Genomic DNA, 17479 nt, shown 5'->3' with positions numbered 1-17479 from the left:
AGGCAGGTGTTTGTCTGCATTCAGTCCTAGTCAGCCCAGGTGTGTCACTTCCCTGCTCTGTTCTTTGTTGTTTTCTGATTTTTATAAATGCTTCTTTTAACTTGAATTTGAGATTGATCCCTCTTCAGTTCCATGTGGATAATTTCTAGCTTTTGTAGCCTTCTGTTGTCTGAGGGTGGTTGTTAGAGATCAGGGGAGAGTGCACAGTTTATCCAGCTGCTGTTAAACGAGTTCAGCTGTATTTTGCAGTAAGTCACTTTGTTGTCACCAAGCTCCTGTGGAGCTGCAGTGGATCAGTATTCTTTACAGAATCCCATTACAAAGCCACAGGTTAGTTGGTTAAAACGACGCACTCATTGTTTATAAAAATACTTTCCATGCATGCTTCCTAAAACCTCCCCTGGCTGAACCACACGCCCACATGTATAAGTGAGACCTGTCTGGACCCTGAAGGGGTTTATCTGTTCCCCACACTGTTGCCACCACTGTTTCCTGTCCTCAGACCCAGGACCAGCGGAAAAGCTGGGCGTCCAGGAGAGATCTTTTTTTTTTTTTTAATTAGCTTATTTTTTAATTGAAGGATAATTGCTTTACAGAATTTTGTTCTTGTCTGTCAAATCGCAGGAAAAATCAGGCATAGGTACACATATATCCCCTCCCTTTTGAACCTCCCTCCCATCTCCCTCCCCTCGAGATTGATAGAAGAGTATCTCTTAGTGAAGACTTCAGTTGAGTTCAGTCGCTCAGTCGTGTCCGAATCTTTGCAACCCCATGAATCGCAGCACGCCAGGCCTCCCTGTCCGTCACCAGCTCCCGGAGTCCACCCAAACCCATGTCCATCGAGTCAGTGATGCCATCCAGCCATCTCATCCTCTGTCGTCCCCTTCTCCTCCTGCCCTCAATCCTTCCCAGCATTAGGGTCTTTTCCAATGAGTCAGCTCTTCGCATGAGGTGGCCAAAGTGTTGGAGTTTCAGCTTCAACATCAGTCCTTCCAATGAACACCCAGGATTGATCCCCTTTAGGATGGACTGTTCGGATCTCCTTGCACTCCAAGGGACTCTCAAGAGTCTTCTCCCACACCACAGTTCAAAGGCATCAGTTCTGTGGCGCTCAGCTTTCTTCACCGTCCGACTCTCACATCCATACACGACCACTGGAAAAACCATAGCCTTGACTAGACGGACTTTTGTTGGCAAAGTAGTGTCTCTGCTTTTAAATATGCCATCTAAGTTGGCCAAAACCTTCCTTCCAAGGCGTAAGCGTCTTTCAGTTTCGTGGCTGCAGTCACCATCAGCAGTGATTTTGGAGCCCCCAAACATAAAGTCTGACACTGTTTCCACAGTTTCCCCATCTATTTCCCATGAGGTGATGGGACCTGATGCCATGATCTTAGTTTTCTGAACGTTGAGCTTTAAGCCAACTTTTTCACTCTCCTCTTTCACTTTCATCAAGAGGCTCTTTAGTTCTTTTCCACTTTCTGCCGTAAGGGTGGTGTCATCTGCATATCTGAGGTTATTGATGTTTCTCCCGGCAGTCTCGATTCCAGCTTGTGTTTCTTCCAGCCCAGCGTCTCTCATGATGTACCCTGCGTCTAAGTTAAATAAGCAGGGTGACAAGGACACACAGCCTTGACGTCCTCGTTTTCCTATTTGGAACCAGTCTGTTGTTCCATGTCCAGTTCTAACTGTTGCTTCCTGACCTGCGTACAGGTTTCCCAAGAGACAGGTCAGATGGTCTGGTATTCCCATCTCTCTCAGAATTTTCCACAGTTGATTGTGATCCACACAGTCAAAGGCTTTGTTTGGCATAGTCCATAAAGCAGAAATCGATGTTTTTCGGGAACTCTCTTGCTTTTTCGATGATCCAGCAGATATTGGCAATTTGATCTCTGGTTCCTCTGCCTTTTCTAAAATCAGCTTGAACATCTGGAAGTTCACGGTTCACCTATCGCTGAAGCCTGGCTTAGAGAATTTTAAGCATTACTTTACTAGCACGTGAGATGAGTGCCATTGTGCGGTAGTTTGAGCATTCTTTGGCATTGCCTTTCTTTGGGATTGGGATGAAAACTGACCATTTCCAGTCCTGTGGCCACCGCTGAGTTTTCCATATTTGCTGGCATATTGAATATAGCACTTTCACAGCATCATCTTTCAGGATTTGAGATAGCTCAGCTGGAATTCCATCAGCTCCACTAGCTTTGTTCGTAGTGATGCTTCCTAAAGTCCGGTGGACTTCACGTTTAGCAGATGATTCTTAAAGAGCAGAATAACTGGGGAAAGCTACTAACGGACGGGGTGCTTGATGTAAATCCCGAGCAAGTAAACATGCCAAGCACCAATGGAAAGGCAAGTCCTCGGTCTCGCTCTCTGTCTGGTTCTCGCCTTACCATCCAGTCTGTGCGGGGCTGTTGGGACCTGTCAGCAATGCACCATGTAGATCTGAGTGGCCGTGAGGGTCGTGTGAGCTCCCAGAGTGCAGAAGAAAGTTTTGACCTCACCGATTGCCCGGAAATGCTGTGTTCCCTCCCTCCCAAAACAAGGCTGTCTGTCTAAGGCTTCCTTTCCCCCTTAGAGATCCTCCGACGGCTCCCCAAGCCACGAGGAAGACCTGGCTAAGGTGATCGAGCTCCAGGAGGTCATCGAGAGGCAGTCAGGGGAGCAGAGCCAGTCGAAGGAGTGCCTGGCAAACCTCTCTGCCTACGTGAGAGAGCCGGAGGAGGACCCGGACACGGCCAGGAAGGAGCTCCTCGCGTCCGAGGAAGCGAACAGACAACCACAGCGGGATGTCCGCGAAGTGAGTGACAGCGGACGTGTCTGTTGTCCTGAGGTGGAATGTGGGTCCCTTGTTCTCCGGCTGATCTGAGCTTTGGGATGGCTGCGTGAGTAGGAGCACAGAGCGCTGGCGAGACCGCGACTGGCGGCCTCCCCGCCTCTGCGTCGAGATCTCTGGGGTAGAAGAGGCCTGGTCCAGGCGGTCCATTGGCAGTGGAGCAACACGAGGGCATCCCTAGCGCTGTGCTCACCCTGGGTGTGGACTCCTCATTTCTACAAGTTCTAGGGTGCCCAGTGTGTTCCTCTTTGAAAAATTCATTCATCCATTCATTCATTTATTGGAGTCTAGTTGCTTTCCTTTTTCTTGGAGAAGGCAATGGTACCCCACTCCAGTACTCTTGCCTGGAAAATCCCATGGATGGAGGAGCCTGGTAGGCTACAGTCCATGGGGTCGCTAAGAGTCGGACACAACTGAGCGACTTCACTTTCACTTTTCCCTTTGATACACTGGAGAAGGAAATGGCAACCCACTCCAGTATTCTTGCCTGGAGAATCCCAGGGACAGGGGAGCCTGGTGGGCTACCGTCTGTGGGGTCGCACAGAGTCGGACACGACCGAAGCGACTTAGCAGTTAGCAGTTGCTTTACACTGCTGTGTCAATGTCTGCTGTACAGCAAAGTGAATCCGTCATATATATATATATTTATATTTATATTTATATTTATATTTATATATATATATATATATATACGTGTGTGTGTGTCTACATATATCCCTCTTTTTAGATTTCCTACCCATTTACTTCACCACAGAGCCCTGAGTAGACTGCCCTGTGCTGTAGAGTAGGTCCTTACTCGTTGTTGAGTTTACGCATAGTCTCAGTAGTGTACATACGTCAACCCCAGTCTCCCAGTTCATCCCCCCCACCTGCCTGTCGAATGTATACCTGATGATGCTGAAATTTCCTTCGGGTTCACTCAGGCGAGTCTGGTGACGTCTGTGGAGCCCGTTCTCTCGGAGAGATGGGAGCCCGCTGTGTGGCCCCTGCTGAGGCAGCTTGCCTGGCCGTCTTCTCTAGTTTTCTGAGGTTCTGCTCCTTGAGGGGATGTGTGACATTGATACCGGCGGTCAGACAGGTCGAGTGGCGTTTGCTCACCCTCAGAGCCTCAGGCCCGTGCTGTGTAACCATGTAGAGTCATGATGTTTCTGGTGGTCGTGTCTGCGGCTGTCATGATTGATGAGAAACTGCCTAACGGTCATTGTGAAAAGAGAAGAGTGCTGAGGGTTCGGGCCTCCTCCTGTGAGCCTCACCTCTCCTTTGTAGGCAGGCAGACAGCGCCCACCCTGCCCCACCCCTCCCCCGTGAGACCGTCTCAGACAGAACCCCTCCGACATGTGCTACAGCAGGTGTCCTTGTTTAGTAGCTTGGTGTGAGTAATTCTCTGAGAGCTCAAGGTGAGAACTCAAAACAGAATATTTGCACGCTTGTATAACCTTTTCCCACTACTCTTTGGCAACAGGAGGAGATTAGGTGGCAGAGTTCAATATGTAGAGAATTCTGGGAAAAGCGGCCTTGAGACCTTTCACTTTTAATGTCAGGCCTTTGCCCACATTGGTTACTTAGTAGTCGACTACGGAGGGACCTGCAGTGGATTTTGACCTGGCGGACGGGAGTTGCACCAGCAGCAAGTTCTGGTCCTGGTTTGACCCTTTCATACATGTGGTGTAAGTCTGCTTTAGAAGAATTAGGCTTGAGAAGGCTGCTTCCAGTTGTGTTAAACTTTGACTTCTGTTTCCACTCATTACTATTACTTGAATTCTGAGGAAATTGCATGAGAGTTTTCCGACTTTTACCCGAGGAAACGAGCCTCAGAGGTCCCTGTTGGATCTGTCGAAGGTCCCTCCCTCTTGTGGATCCAGTCCGCCTGTGTGGTGTAGCAGACAGAGGTCGTGACTTCATGCCAGATACCATTCCTCCTGGAATTCATGCAATAACAGGGTAGTTTAGTATACTCTTTGCTGTTTGGGTTGATTATGTTGAAGAGAAGCTTGGGAAACCGAGTGGCCAGACAGAACGTTAATACAGACATATGGGTGCCAATCGTGGCAAATGTGACATTTTAAGTAGGCACGTTTTTGCTCACGTCCGAGGAAACTGCCGTGTCTAGGACTTTAATTTTGAGGACGCTAACTTTATTTTTGAGTTGAAACTTAGGATTTAGTCCAACTTTTTTACGCGTACGTGTATCGGAATGTTCCATGATAATGACTTACCTTTTCTACTCTGCAATGCCCGGTGTAGGCCATGGTCCAGAACACGGACGTGGAGGTGCGAATCACTACCCTTGAGAGATGCTACCTTGCCGCCCAGCGCGAAGCCACCTCTGTGCACGACGACCTCAATGATAAACTTGAAAATGAAATCGCAGATAAGGATTCTATGCATCGACAGGTAACGGCTTTTACTGAACTGTGTCTGACTTTTATAGTGGTGAATTCCTGAGGAAGGAAGGTAAACACCTTTTCATGTGACTCCCACGTTGTAAGGCACCTGCCCCCTCACACTGTGGTCCTGAAATGGTTTTGGAACAAAGCGTTGATAGATCGCTTTATGTCTTCCCATTTTCCTTTTTCTGGCTACGAGTTTCCTTTTAAGGCATGCTTTTTTTTCTTAAAAGAACCAATTTTGATAACTTGTGGCCTACTGTGAGGCCCAGCACAGTACTAATTAGCACCGTTTTGATTGAAATCATCCTGCGAGTAAATGGATACACATACCCATCATTTTATAGTGAGAAGAATTCTCATTGGAAGTTTAAGTACCTTTGTATTTTCGCCTCATTTATGGCATGTAATTTTTCATACATGTCTGTGTTTTGAGCTGCCATGTTCAGTGAGCAGCTAGTTTGGGCCAGACATCGTCAGAACTAGGACTCCAGCAGTGAATTAAAAACCGTGTGCGTTCTTTATCCACTGCCATGTAACAAATCACTGCAAAGCTTAGTGACTTCCCAGTGAGCAGGTCACAGTCCAGTTTCTGTGCTTTGCAGCAGGTGGGCCTGGTTCAGGGCCTCCTGAGGACGCAAACATGGGAAGGCCCCCCAGGGCTGGATGGCAGGCTTTCAGACTCACCTGGCTGGTGGGGACAGGCCCAGGTCCCTGCCGTGTGGACCTCTTCATGGCCTGGCTTTCCTCAGAACACCCTCTGAGAGCGAGAGCGCGGGATGTAGCCCGGGGCCTTTCGCGCCCCGGTCTCGGAAGCCGCACACCTTCAGTTCTGTTTGCGAGAGTGAGCTGCGAAGTCCTGCCTCGCTCAGGGGCTGAGCAGGAGTTGCCCCCTCTGCCTCTTGAAGGGAGGAGGATGGAAGAATTTGTGGACCCGTTTTTAAACCCACGCAGCCTGTCGGACAGTAATGAGCAGGGGAAGGAGACCAGAGTGCCCGAGTTGTCTAAGAGGAGGGGGGACGATCGTGTGTGAACAGGGTGGCCAGCGAGGTGACACCAGGAGGGTGACCTGGAACAGAGACCCGGAGGCCGGAAGAGAAGTAGCCACTCGGAGATAGATCAAGGGTCGTGTCAACAAGCGGAGATAAGGGAGAGAGAGGGCCGCATCAGGGAGGACCCCGGGCTCAGGCCTGAGCAGCTCGAGGCCAGAGCCTGTTTCCTGAGCTGAGGAGGGCTGTCAGGGCAGGGAGCTAAGAGACGGGCCTCAGCCCTGTTGAGGTGGATGAGCCCATGGGGTGTCCAGGGGACCTGTGAGGTCAGCAGCTGAGTGTTCCGGCCTGGATCCAGGAGAGGCCTCACTCAGCTCAAGGTGGACTTGGGTCGTGGGCATACAGATGGTGTTTAAAGGCACAGACAAGGTAAAGTCACCAGGCAGGTGCCCGTGGAGAGATAGGGGGTGCAAGGGTAGAGCTGTGGGGTGCCTCGCATTCCAAGGTTGAGAAGGGGCGCAAGGGACTGACTAGTAACCCCAGGGAGGGCGGGGCCTGGTGCCCAGGGAGAGACATGCTTGGGGTGGGGGGAGGGCAAGGAGAGGAGGGGGCTTGGTAACATGGGTTCCTCAGAGCTCCCTGGGAGCTGCCCTGCGAGCGGGGCACACCGCCTGCTTGCAGAGAGCTGGAGACTGGGCGGGGAGGGGGACAGTAGAGGCCTCTCCCAGGGAGCTCTCAGAGACCCTCAGTGGGCGCTGCAGGGAGCCCTGGAGGAGGAATCTGCTGGTTCCCTTTGTGCGATTTTAAGGTGAGAGAAGGGAGAGGACGTGCTGGCTGAGCTGATGGGGGTGAAGCCATATGCAGCTGGTTCGCTGGAGAGGAGCAGGAATGATGGCAGGTGGTCCTGGAGCCAGTGCAGGGGGTGGCCCAGCCCTGGGGAGGGGTCGTGACGAAGACAGGGGCGAGGGCGCTGGCCACGGGGGACAGGGAGCCAGCAAGCCAGCACCTCGAGGCTGCCCCTCGGCTGCTTTGAGGTCACGTCTGGGAAAGAAGGCAGGACCTGGGTGAGAGTGGGCCGGGGGGAGATGTGCCAGAGAGAAGGGTGTGAGGTGTGAGAGCTGGAGGGCGGCTCGGAGCCCAGCAGGCCCTCTCCCGCACGTCTCTGGTGACAGAGCCGCCTTGCGGTGTGAGGGGCCGTCCCCCAGAACAGCCCGCGGGCCTGCGCCCCGGGAGGAGCCCCGCGGGGGGCTGGCCCTCCCAGCCCTGCTGGCCCTGCTTGCGCCTGTCTGTGCGTGTTCAGACCAGCCTGGAAAACGGAGGGCTGGGGACCTGCGAGGATGGCGCTCCTCGGTGAGTAACACAAGTGGTGACCGCTGAGGTGGACCCAGAGGCTGCGGAGCTGAAGGATTTCTTTTTCTTATTTTCCTTCAGCCTGGCTGATGGAGGCACAGATGTATTGTTGTAATTTTCGGACTTTGTCTCTGACTCCATCGGCCCACCCTTGTGAATAACCTCATAGGATTGCCTCCCATCCACGCTAAGACCTGAATGTCACCAGGCCATCTAGGAAGTGGATTCTCCTCCTGCCTGTTTCTTCAGTACTGCTCGCTTAAGAGATGGCAGTGTCTCATAAGCATGGCCCGTTTATCCACAGTTGGGGCTTCCATGTAAACTTGTGTTCAGTTCCTGATAGACTTGAGCTGCCCTGAATGTCGCTGACGAGACGTGGTCCTCTCGTGCCCAGGTGCAGACCCTGAAGGAAAAGGACTGGGAGCGCGCGCAGCAAGCCAGCGTGCCGGCCAACGTGGCCCAGGCGTTCGAGAGTGACGCAGACTTGTCTGACGGCGGGGGCGACAGGGCCACCCTCTTCAGCTCGGCCGCTCTGCTGTCGCCCAGCGGGCAGGGCGATGCCGAGACTCTGACTGTGATGCTTCAGGAGCAGCTGGACACCATCAACGAAGAGATCCGGTGGGTGAGCCCGAGCCGAGCTCCCCAGAAACTCGGCTTCTCTGAGGAGCTGTCTTCTCCTTAGAGAAGGCTGAGTGTTCCATAGTAAGGAAACTGACTTCAAGTCTGCTTCAAGAATTTTCAGTTCTGAGATTGCCCTTGATTATAGAGCTCAGTCAGCCAGGGCTGTGGGGGGCGTTGTGGGGTGTCCCCCCACCAGCTCTGAGCCCCAAGGTGGGTGAGGTGCCGTGACAGTGTCCCCTGCGGCCCGTGCACCCTCCAGCACTGAAGGTTCGCCCTCGTGTGTCCCTCGGAGCCTCCCACATTCTGGTGAAAAGCCACCTGAAACAGAAAAGCTGGGGTTTTGGGGTGGCAAATTCCCCCTCAGATCTGCATTTTCCTTTTGAACTTAATACAGTGTGAAGATTGGCTTGTTGTACGACAGTGGTCCAAGGACATGTGTTTGAGTTCTTCTCAACTCATCAGTGTCTGTGAGATGTTTTCTGTAGACACCGTCTGGGCTGTTATAACAGTTTACAAACGGGATAGAATCCAAAGGCCCGCCTCATGGCGAGCAGGGGCCTTGGGTCTGGGTGCGGCCAGGTGGCTGGGGGCCCCGAGGCCAGCCTGGTGCCGCACCCGCACAGCTCTGCCTCCTGTCCCTTGTCCACGTTCAGAGTGGCCACAGGCCGGTGACCCTGCACAGGACCTGGCAGAGCTGCTGCTCAGACTGTTCTTGTCACGTCAGCCCAGGCCGAGGTGCCCGTTCCTGTCAGCCGAGTGCGGGGGGCCCGGGGGAAAGGCAGGGGTGAAGGGCACAACCAGCAAACGCAGGTGGTGCCGCCTGCACGTTTGACGCTGAGACAGACTGCTTTGTGGGCCGTGTTTGAGCACAGACAGCTCAGAAAGATTGTCTTTCCCCCTCCCCCAGGAAATACGGAACGGTTACATATTAATATGTTTATTTTTACAGCATGTTGTCAGGTAAAAGTGATTTTTCCTTAGGTAACATGTTGACTTGAGGTAAATGGTAAATTCTTTCCATCAACTTGTTATCAACAGTGAAAAACTTTCAGGGTGTATAAGGAGAAGTGAAACTGGAGAGGTGACGACCTGCGAGAATCTTGTATTTTATTTTGAAAATCATGTTATATGCATAATCGAATATTTAAACTGCTATATAACATCATCCGCGAGACATTAGGGGAGAAGAGCAGTAACTGTGAATTCTAGGTTAATGCAGCACATTGACATGAGTCCAGAAACTCACACAAAGCTGGTGGAGAACTTCATCAAGTGATGCATTTGTACATAGACAACCTAAAAAATAAAAAAATCAATTCAGCACTTCATCTGGTCTAGAGACTTGTGTTTAGAAACTCCAGCTTGTTCGTGGCTCACTGTTTTGATTGTACAGAGTTCCTGATTCCCAGCGGAATAGACTTGAGGCACTGCCGTGCATCTCTGCCCTGAGAGCAGGGAAGGTAAAGGTTGTCAACTTCAGGTTATCTCCTCACAGGGAGAGAGGCGCCACCCAGGCCCCGTCAGAATGTTAGAGTAAACCAGTCAAATCAAACGAGAATGATCAGGGGCCACTTTGTAAGACTCAAGGATAAGTTATTCTAAGTTTGAGAATATTGAAAAGAGGGAAAGTTGAACCTTTTTGCTGAGATGTTAATTGAGCAACTGTTCCTGGAATATGCTAATCGTGACACAGAATGCAAGCCCACATTTGTTGTCCAGACACGTTCCTCTGCTGACAAAGGCAGGTGACGGGTTTTATTCTATTTTAGGTTGATCGAAGAAGAGAAGGAGAACACGGAGCAGCGGGCCGAGGATACTGAGAGCAGGGTGGGCAAGGGGAGCTTAGGCAACCTTCGTTGTTGTAAATCCTCGAGCTCCCTCAACCTGTGTCCCGCCTCCTCGCTCGCCAGCTCCTGCCCGCCCAGCAGTGGGCGCGCCAAGCCCCCAAGGAGGCGGCACAGCTCGGCGCGGAAAGTAGACCAGCGGGACATCAAGACTCTGGTATGTGTCTGCCTCCTCCCTGCCACGTCCCTCCCCCAGCACACTGGCTTTCTTTTTTGTTTGTTTGTTTTTTGTTTTTTCTGTTTTTACCCAGAAGAAACTCAGGTACATTTGCTACGCTTAGAGGTCTAAGATTTTTAAAAACTGCCTAGTCTTTAATCATTCCATACTCGCACAGCAACAAATTAGTCTTGATATTTGGACCACCGGCTTAGCACGTCATCATGAACTCAGCCAGGGCCTGCCTCTGTAACGTTGGGCCCGGCCTGTGCTGGACACAGCAGGTGCAGGGAAGTTGCTGTTGTCACCGAGTAGACAGCCTTGTGAAAGTAACCATAGGCAGCTCTCCTGGCGTGTGAGACCCACGCAGCACATTTTTCATTGGGGATACCTGGCTGCAGGCTGCAGGCCATGCGGTGGGAACAAAACCAAGAATCTAAACTGGTCTGCTTGCTGCTGGACCTGGCTGCACGCTCAGGCCAGCTCTGGGTGTGAAACCAGGTTAAAAGCCTGGTGCCCCAGGGCCCCAGGGAAGAAGTTGGGCTTCCTCACTCTTCTGAGTCTAAAAATGGGATGACGACCTAGGGCTTTTGGTGACAGAGTGTGCAGCTCTGAAGCGCATGTTCCTGCTTTCTTCCATGTTTAGCTTAGGTTTCCTGAGCGCATTGCTGTTTACCCTGTGAAATCATGTCTACAACACTCTGCTTTGTAACTGCACTTGTATTATCACTTTTTTTGTTACCACCCATTTCATGTTAGCTGCATTGTTAGTCAGCATATAATTAAATTAACTGTGAATCATTTTAGCAGCATGTGAAGTGATAACTGGTCTATTTTGTGGTCTTTTGACACATTGGTTTTATAATATGCATCACTGGCCAATTAGTTGATAGTGTGTATTCTTTGACGATTTCTCTGTGGTTTCATGCTTGATTTCTTTCCGAGTATTTGTAAAAGAACAGTTCTGTATATTTTTTCTTGTTGCTGGAGTTCTCTGACGGTGTGTCTGCTTTCATCGTTGGTTTTGATTTCCTGTCTCATCCTGTTGTCTGCTTCGTTGTCATCAATCCAGACCCCAGCTTCCCACAACCGCACCCCCCCGAGGCTGTAGTTTACCCATCCATCTCCCCTCCCCCGTCCTCCCACTTGCTCTGGTCATAGCAGTCTGGGGTCCACAGCGTGTGTCCCCTTAGTCGGGTTTCTGCTTTGTCTTCATGTCTCATTAAATGGTGTTTTTCCCCCATAGCACTAAGTTTGAATTATTGTTATCACTGTGCAGTTACAAGCATAATGTAGATGGATGATACACTACAGAACCTGTGTAATTCATAACTGAGATTATGCTTACCTGAAGAAATGATCCTCTTATGTGTAGAATTAATGGACTTTTGACACAACATCCTTTCTGTGTTGGTGCTTGTATTTGAGACTGTAAATCTCATCAGCTTTTGCATGCTTAATGTCTCTACGAGACTCTTTTACAAAGTATCTTCTATGGTTCATAAAATGTGAAGACTCCACCTGCTGTTACGCTAGCTTTCATTCTTACATATTTTCATAGGGTACCTGCTTTAATGAATTTATTTTCAGAAGTTTGGAATCAAATTCTAGGTAACGATTTTACATTAATGTCCAACAGGTGGTTAGATCTGTTCAGTGTTAAAATAGGTATTACGGCAACTTCCTCGTCAGTTAAATTACTATTTTAAAGTATAACATGTTTTTTTTATTAAGAGAAACTAACTTATAGAGAGGTTTGGCTGAGAACAGACAACTGTTAAGGCCCTTTGTTGTACACAGTGCTGTGCTTTAACAAATCATGATGTTGTAATAGAATTGTATCTTCCTGAGGAATAATGTATAGTGTTTCTCTAGTAAATCTTGAATAGCTTATTTAACTAATGTGGTCCAACAAATTGTTCTGTTTCCAGTTACATGTTCTCTAAATCTACATCTCACTTATATGTTTGCCGTCATTTTTGCTTTACTGTCTTTGCCTATATTGATTCTTGAATTTTTAGCTTCAAAGTCGCAATAAATCTGGTTTCTCTTCATTTCTTTGCATGCATCTATCAGTCTAGTGAGTTAAGGAAGCATCGTCGAAAGGTAAACTATTTAGTAATTTAGCATGCCTTTGTTTCTCTGTGAAGTATTAGAGTCCTTATCGTGTTAGTGAATGAACACTATGTGGTTACGTACTGGTGGATGATTGACATTTTAATAGAAGTAATGAAACTCGCCCACCACTTAAAATATGCTGATGATGCAATCAATCCATCCTAAAGGAGATCAATCCTGGGTGTTCATTGGAAGGACTGATTTTGAAGCTGAAACTCCAGTACTTTGGCCACCTCACGCGAAGAGTTGACTCATTGGAAAAGACCCTAATGCTGGGTAGGATTGGGGGCAGGAGGAGAAGGGGACAATAGAGGATGAGATGGCTGGATGGCATCACTGACTCGATGGACATGGGTTTGGGTGGACTCCGGGAGTTAGTGATGGACAGGGAGGCCTGGCGTGCTACAATTCATGGGGTCGCAAAGAGTCAGACACGACTGAGCGACTGAACGGAACGGAACTGAACTGAACTGAACTGAACTGATGGTTCTGTTGGAAATAGGTCATTGGTTGGGACAATTGTAACAGTTTGCCTTTCTCCCACTTGTTTGCCTTCTAATCATCTCATGCTTATTTATAATAGACATAGTAGTATTTATTATTTTTAAAATTTTCTTTACTTATTTTTTTGGCCATACTGCACAGCTAATGGGATGTTAGTTCCCCAACCAGGGATCAGACCGGTGTGAAAGTGAAAGTGCCAAGTCCTCACCTCTGGACCACCATGGAATTTCCACGTAGTGTTTTCTTAAAAGAAATGACTGAATCAGAGCCATAGATATTAGATTTGGGGGAAGCCAATTTAATGACGGTGGGTAGCAGTGTGCAGGAGACTCTGTGTGCCAGGCACCGTGTCCAGTGCTTTCTGAGCCCGTCATCTAATCCCGCAGACACCCAGGTGAGGTCCAGGCTGCTGTTATCCCCATTCAGCAGATATGGACACTGAGGCTTAGAGAGGCCGGGCACCGTGCCCAGGCTCGCATACCCAGCGGTGCGGTGCAGACTGGTCTGATCAGAGCCTGGACACTTAACCGTGGTGCCGTCCATCCCGCTTTCCTCCAGAGGCCCTCCTGTCCATCACAGCAACCCTGATGGAGGGAGCCTCAGGAGGGAGCTCGCTGCCTCTCCCCTCGGGTCACTTGGATGAGCCCCTGTTGTTGGAGTCCAGTGGCCCGAGGGCTGGCCTTCCTTGTCCCTCTCCTGCTCCCAGCCCGCTGATGGAGCACTCCTGGGGCCTTCCCACAGGACTTGGGCAGCCGCGCTCCGGTTCAGGCAGCTCAGTGCCCAGGAACCCTTCTGCCGGGCACAGCAGAGTAGCTCCGTCACCCTGAGGTTGGTGACCTGGGTGTGCCGCTTGCCCGCTTTGTGGCCTGCTTTGCCCTCCTGTTAAATGAGGACACGGTACTGCCCATCCGACTCACGTGGGCACCCGTGGGGCGGGCTCCCATCCTGGCGGAGGGTGCCAGGCTGGGGACCCAGAGGCCTTTCTCAGGACAAGGCCCGGGGGAAGGGCCTGGCCGTGGTCCCTGACTTTGAGGCAGGTGTTTGTCTGCATTCAGTCCTAGTCAGCCCAGGTGTGTCACTTCCCTGCTCTGTTCTTTGTTGTTTTCTGATTTTTATAAATGCTTCTTTTAACTTGAATTTGAGATTGATCCCTCTTCAGTTCCATGTGGATAATTTCTAGCTTTTGTAGCCTTCTGTTGTCTGAGGGTGGTTGTTAGAGATCAGGGGAGAGTGCACAGTTTATCCAGCTGCTGTTAAACGAGTTCAGCTGTATTTTGCAGTAAGTCACTTTGTTGTCACCAAGCTCCTGTGGAGCTGCAGTGGATCAGTATTCTTTACAGAATCCCATTACAAAGCCACAGGTTAGTTGGTTAAAACGACGCACTCATTGTTTATAAAAATACTTTCCATGCATGCTTCCTAAAACCTCCCCTGGCTGAACCACACGCCCACATGTATAAGTGAGACCTGTCTGGACCCTGAAGGGGTTTATCTGTTCCCCACACTGTTGCCACCACTGTTTCCTGTCCTCAGACCCAGGACCAGCGGAAAAGCTGGGCGTCCAGGAGAGATCTTTTTTTTTTTTTTCAATTAGCTTATTTTTTAATTGAAGGATAATTGCTTTACAGAATTTTGTTCTTGTCTGTCAAATCGCAGGAAAAATCAGGCATAGGTACACATATATCCCCTCCCTTTTGAACCTCCCTCCCATCTCCCTCCCCTCGAGATTGATAGAAGAGTATCTCTTAGTGAAGACTTCAGTTGAGTTCAGTCGCTCAGTCGTGTCCGAATCTTTGCAACCCCATGAATCGCAGCACGCCAGGCCTCCCTGTCCGTCACCAGCTCCCGGAGTCCACCCAAACCCATGTCCATCGAGTCAGTGATGCCATCCAGCCATCTCATCCTCTGTCGTCCCCTTCTCCTCCTGCCCTCAATCCTTCCCAGCATTAGGGTCTTTTCCAATGAGTCAGCTCTTCGCATGAGGTGGCCAAAGTGTTGGAGTTTCAGCTTCAACATCAGTCCTTCCAATGAACACCCAGGATTGATCCCCTTTAGGATGGACTGTTCGGATCTCCTTGCACTCCAAGGGACTCTCAAGAGTCTTCTCCCACACCACAGTTCAAAGGCATCAGTTCTGTGGCGCTCAGCTTTCTTCACCGTCCGACTCTCACATCCATACACGACCACTGGAAAAACCATAGCCTTGACTAGACGGACTTTTGTTGGCAAAGTAGTGTCTCTGCTTTTAAATATGCCATCTAAGTTGGCCAAAACCTTCCTTCCAAGGCGTAAGCGTCTTTCAGTTTCGTGGCTGCAGTCACCATCAGCAGTGATTTTGGAGCCCCCAAACATAAAGTCTGACACTGTTTCCACAGTTTCCCCATCTATTTCCCATGAGGTGATGGGACCTGATGCCATGATCTTAGTTTTCTGAACGTTGAGCTTTAAGCCAACTTTTTCACTCTCCTCTTTCACTTTCATCAAGAGGCTCTTTAGTTCTTTTCCACTTTCTGCCGTAAGGGTGGTGTCATCTGCATATCTGAGGTTATTGATGTTTCTCCCGGCAGTCTCGATTCCAGCTTGTGTTTCTTCCAGCCCAGCGTCTCTCATGATGTACCCTGCGTCTAAGTTAAATAAGCAGGGTGACAAGGACACACAGCCTTGACGTCCTCGTTTTCCTATTTGGAACCAGTCTGTTGTTCCATGTCCAGTTCTAACTGTTGCTTCCTGACCTGCGTACAGGTTTCCCAAGAGACAGGTCAGATGGTCTGGTATTCCCATCTCTCTCAGAATTTTCCACAGTTGATTGTGATCCACACAGTCAAAGGCTTTGTTTGGCATAGTCCATAAAGCAGAAATCGATGTTTTTCGGGAACTCTCTTGCTTTTTCGATGATCCAGCAGATATTGGCAATTTGATCTCTGGTTCCTCTGCCTTTTCTAAAATCAGCTTGAACATCTGGAAGTTCACGGTTCACCTATCGCTGAAGCCTGGCTTAGAGAATTTTAAGCATTACTTTACTAGCACGTGAGATGAGTGCCATTGTGCGGTAGTTTGAGCATTCTTTGGCATTGCCTTTCTTTGGGATTGGGATGAAAACTGACCATTTCCAGTCCTGTGGCCACCGCTGAGTTTTCCATATTTGCTGGCATATTGAATATAGCACTTTCACAGCATCATCTTTCAGGATTTGAGATAGCTCAGCTGGAATTCCATCAGCTCCACTAGCTTTGTTCGTAGTGATGCTTCCTAAAGTCCGGTGGACTTCACGTTTAGCAGATGATTCTTAAAGAGCAGAATAACTGGGGAAAGCTACTAACGGACGGGGTGCTTGATGTAAATCCCGAGCAAGTAAACATGCCAAGCACCAATGGAAAGGCAAGTCCTCGGTCTCGCTCTCTGTCTGGTTCTCGCCTTACCATCCAGTCTGTGCGGGGCTGTTGGGACCTGTCAGCAATGCACCATGTAGATCTGAGTGGCCGTGAGGGTCGTGTGAGCTCCCAGAGTGCAGAAGAAAGTTTTGACCTCACCGATTGCCCGGAAATGCTGTGTTCCCTCCCTCCCAAAACAAGGCTGTCTGTCTAAGGCTTCCTTTCCCCCTTAGAGATCCTCCGACGGCTCCCCAAGCCACGAGGAAGACCTGGCTAAGGTGATCGAGCTCCAGGAGGTCATCGAGAGGCAGTCAGGGGAGCAGAGCCAGTCGAAGGAGTGCCTGGCAAACCTCTCTGCCTACGTGAGAGAGCCGGAGGAGGACCCGGACACGGCCAGGAAGGAGCTCCTCGCGTCCGAGGAAGCGAACAGACAACCACAGCGGGATGTCCGCGAAGTGAGTGACAGCGGACGTGTCTGTTGTCCTGAGGTGGAATGTGGGTCCCTTGTTCTCCGGCTGATCTGAGCTTTGGGATGGCTGCGTGAGTAGGAGCACAGAGCGCTGGCGAGACCGCGACTGGCGGCCTCCCCGCCTCTGCGTCGAGATCTCTGGGGTAGAAGAGGCCTGGTCCAGGCGGTCCATTGGCAGTGGAGCAACACGAGGGCATCCCTAGCGCTGTGCTCACCCTGGGTGTGGACTCCTCATTTCTACAAGTTCTAGGGTGCCCAGTGTGTTCCTCTTTGAAAAATTCATTCATCCATTCATTCATTTATTGGAGTCTAGTTGCTTTCCTTTTTCTTGGAGAAGGCAATGGTACCCCACTCCAGTACTCTTGCCTGGAAAATCCCATGGATGGAGGAGCCTGGTAGGCTACAGTCCATGGGGTCGCTAAGAGTCGGACACAACTGAGCGACTTCACTTTCACTTTTCCCTTTGATACACTGGAGAAGGAAATGGCAACCCACTCCAGTATTCTTGCCTGGAGAATCCCAGGGACAGGGGAGCCTGGTGGGCTACCGTCTGTGGGGTCGCACAGAGTCGGACACGACCGAAGCGACTTAGCAGTTAGCAGTTGCTTTACACTGCTGTGTCAATGTCTGCTGTACAGCAAAGTGAATCCGTCATATATATATATATATTTATATTTATATTTATATTTATATTTATATTTATATATATATATATATATATATATATATATATATATATATATACGTGTGTGTGTGTCTACATATATCCCTCTTTTTAGATTTCCTACCCATTTACTTCACCACAGAGCCCTGAGTAGACTGCCCTGTGCTGTAGAGTA

The 17479-nt window shown here is 49.8% G+C and overlaps 1 protein-coding gene across 1 annotated transcript in view; it reads left to right on the top strand.

Annotated features, from left to right (window-relative positions):
- Positions 1 to 17479, top strand: part of LOC145505791 (uncharacterized) — a 188764-nt gene that overhangs the window by 67713 nt on the left and 103572 nt on the right. The window contains exons 23-27 of the mRNA XM_081488689.1: positions 2573 to 2794; positions 5075 to 5224; positions 7951 to 8174; positions 9947 to 10178; positions 16405 to 16626. Coding sequence (XP_081344815.1) covers positions 2573 to 2794; positions 5075 to 5224; positions 7951 to 8174; positions 9947 to 10178; positions 16405 to 16626 — 1050 coding nt within the window. The remainder of the gene's footprint in view (positions 1 to 2572; positions 2795 to 5074; positions 5225 to 7950; positions 8175 to 9946; positions 10179 to 16404; positions 16627 to 17479) is intronic.

This window comes from Giraffa tippelskirchi, chromosome 1 (genome assembly GCF_054371585.1).
Source record: "Giraffa tippelskirchi isolate mGirTip1 chromosome 1, T2T-mGirTip1v1.2.pri, whole genome shotgun sequence".
Classification (NCBI taxonomy): Eukaryota; Metazoa; Chordata; class Mammalia; order Artiodactyla; family Giraffidae; genus Giraffa; species Giraffa tippelskirchi.
This window is presented reverse-complemented; position numbering and strand designations above follow the sequence as displayed.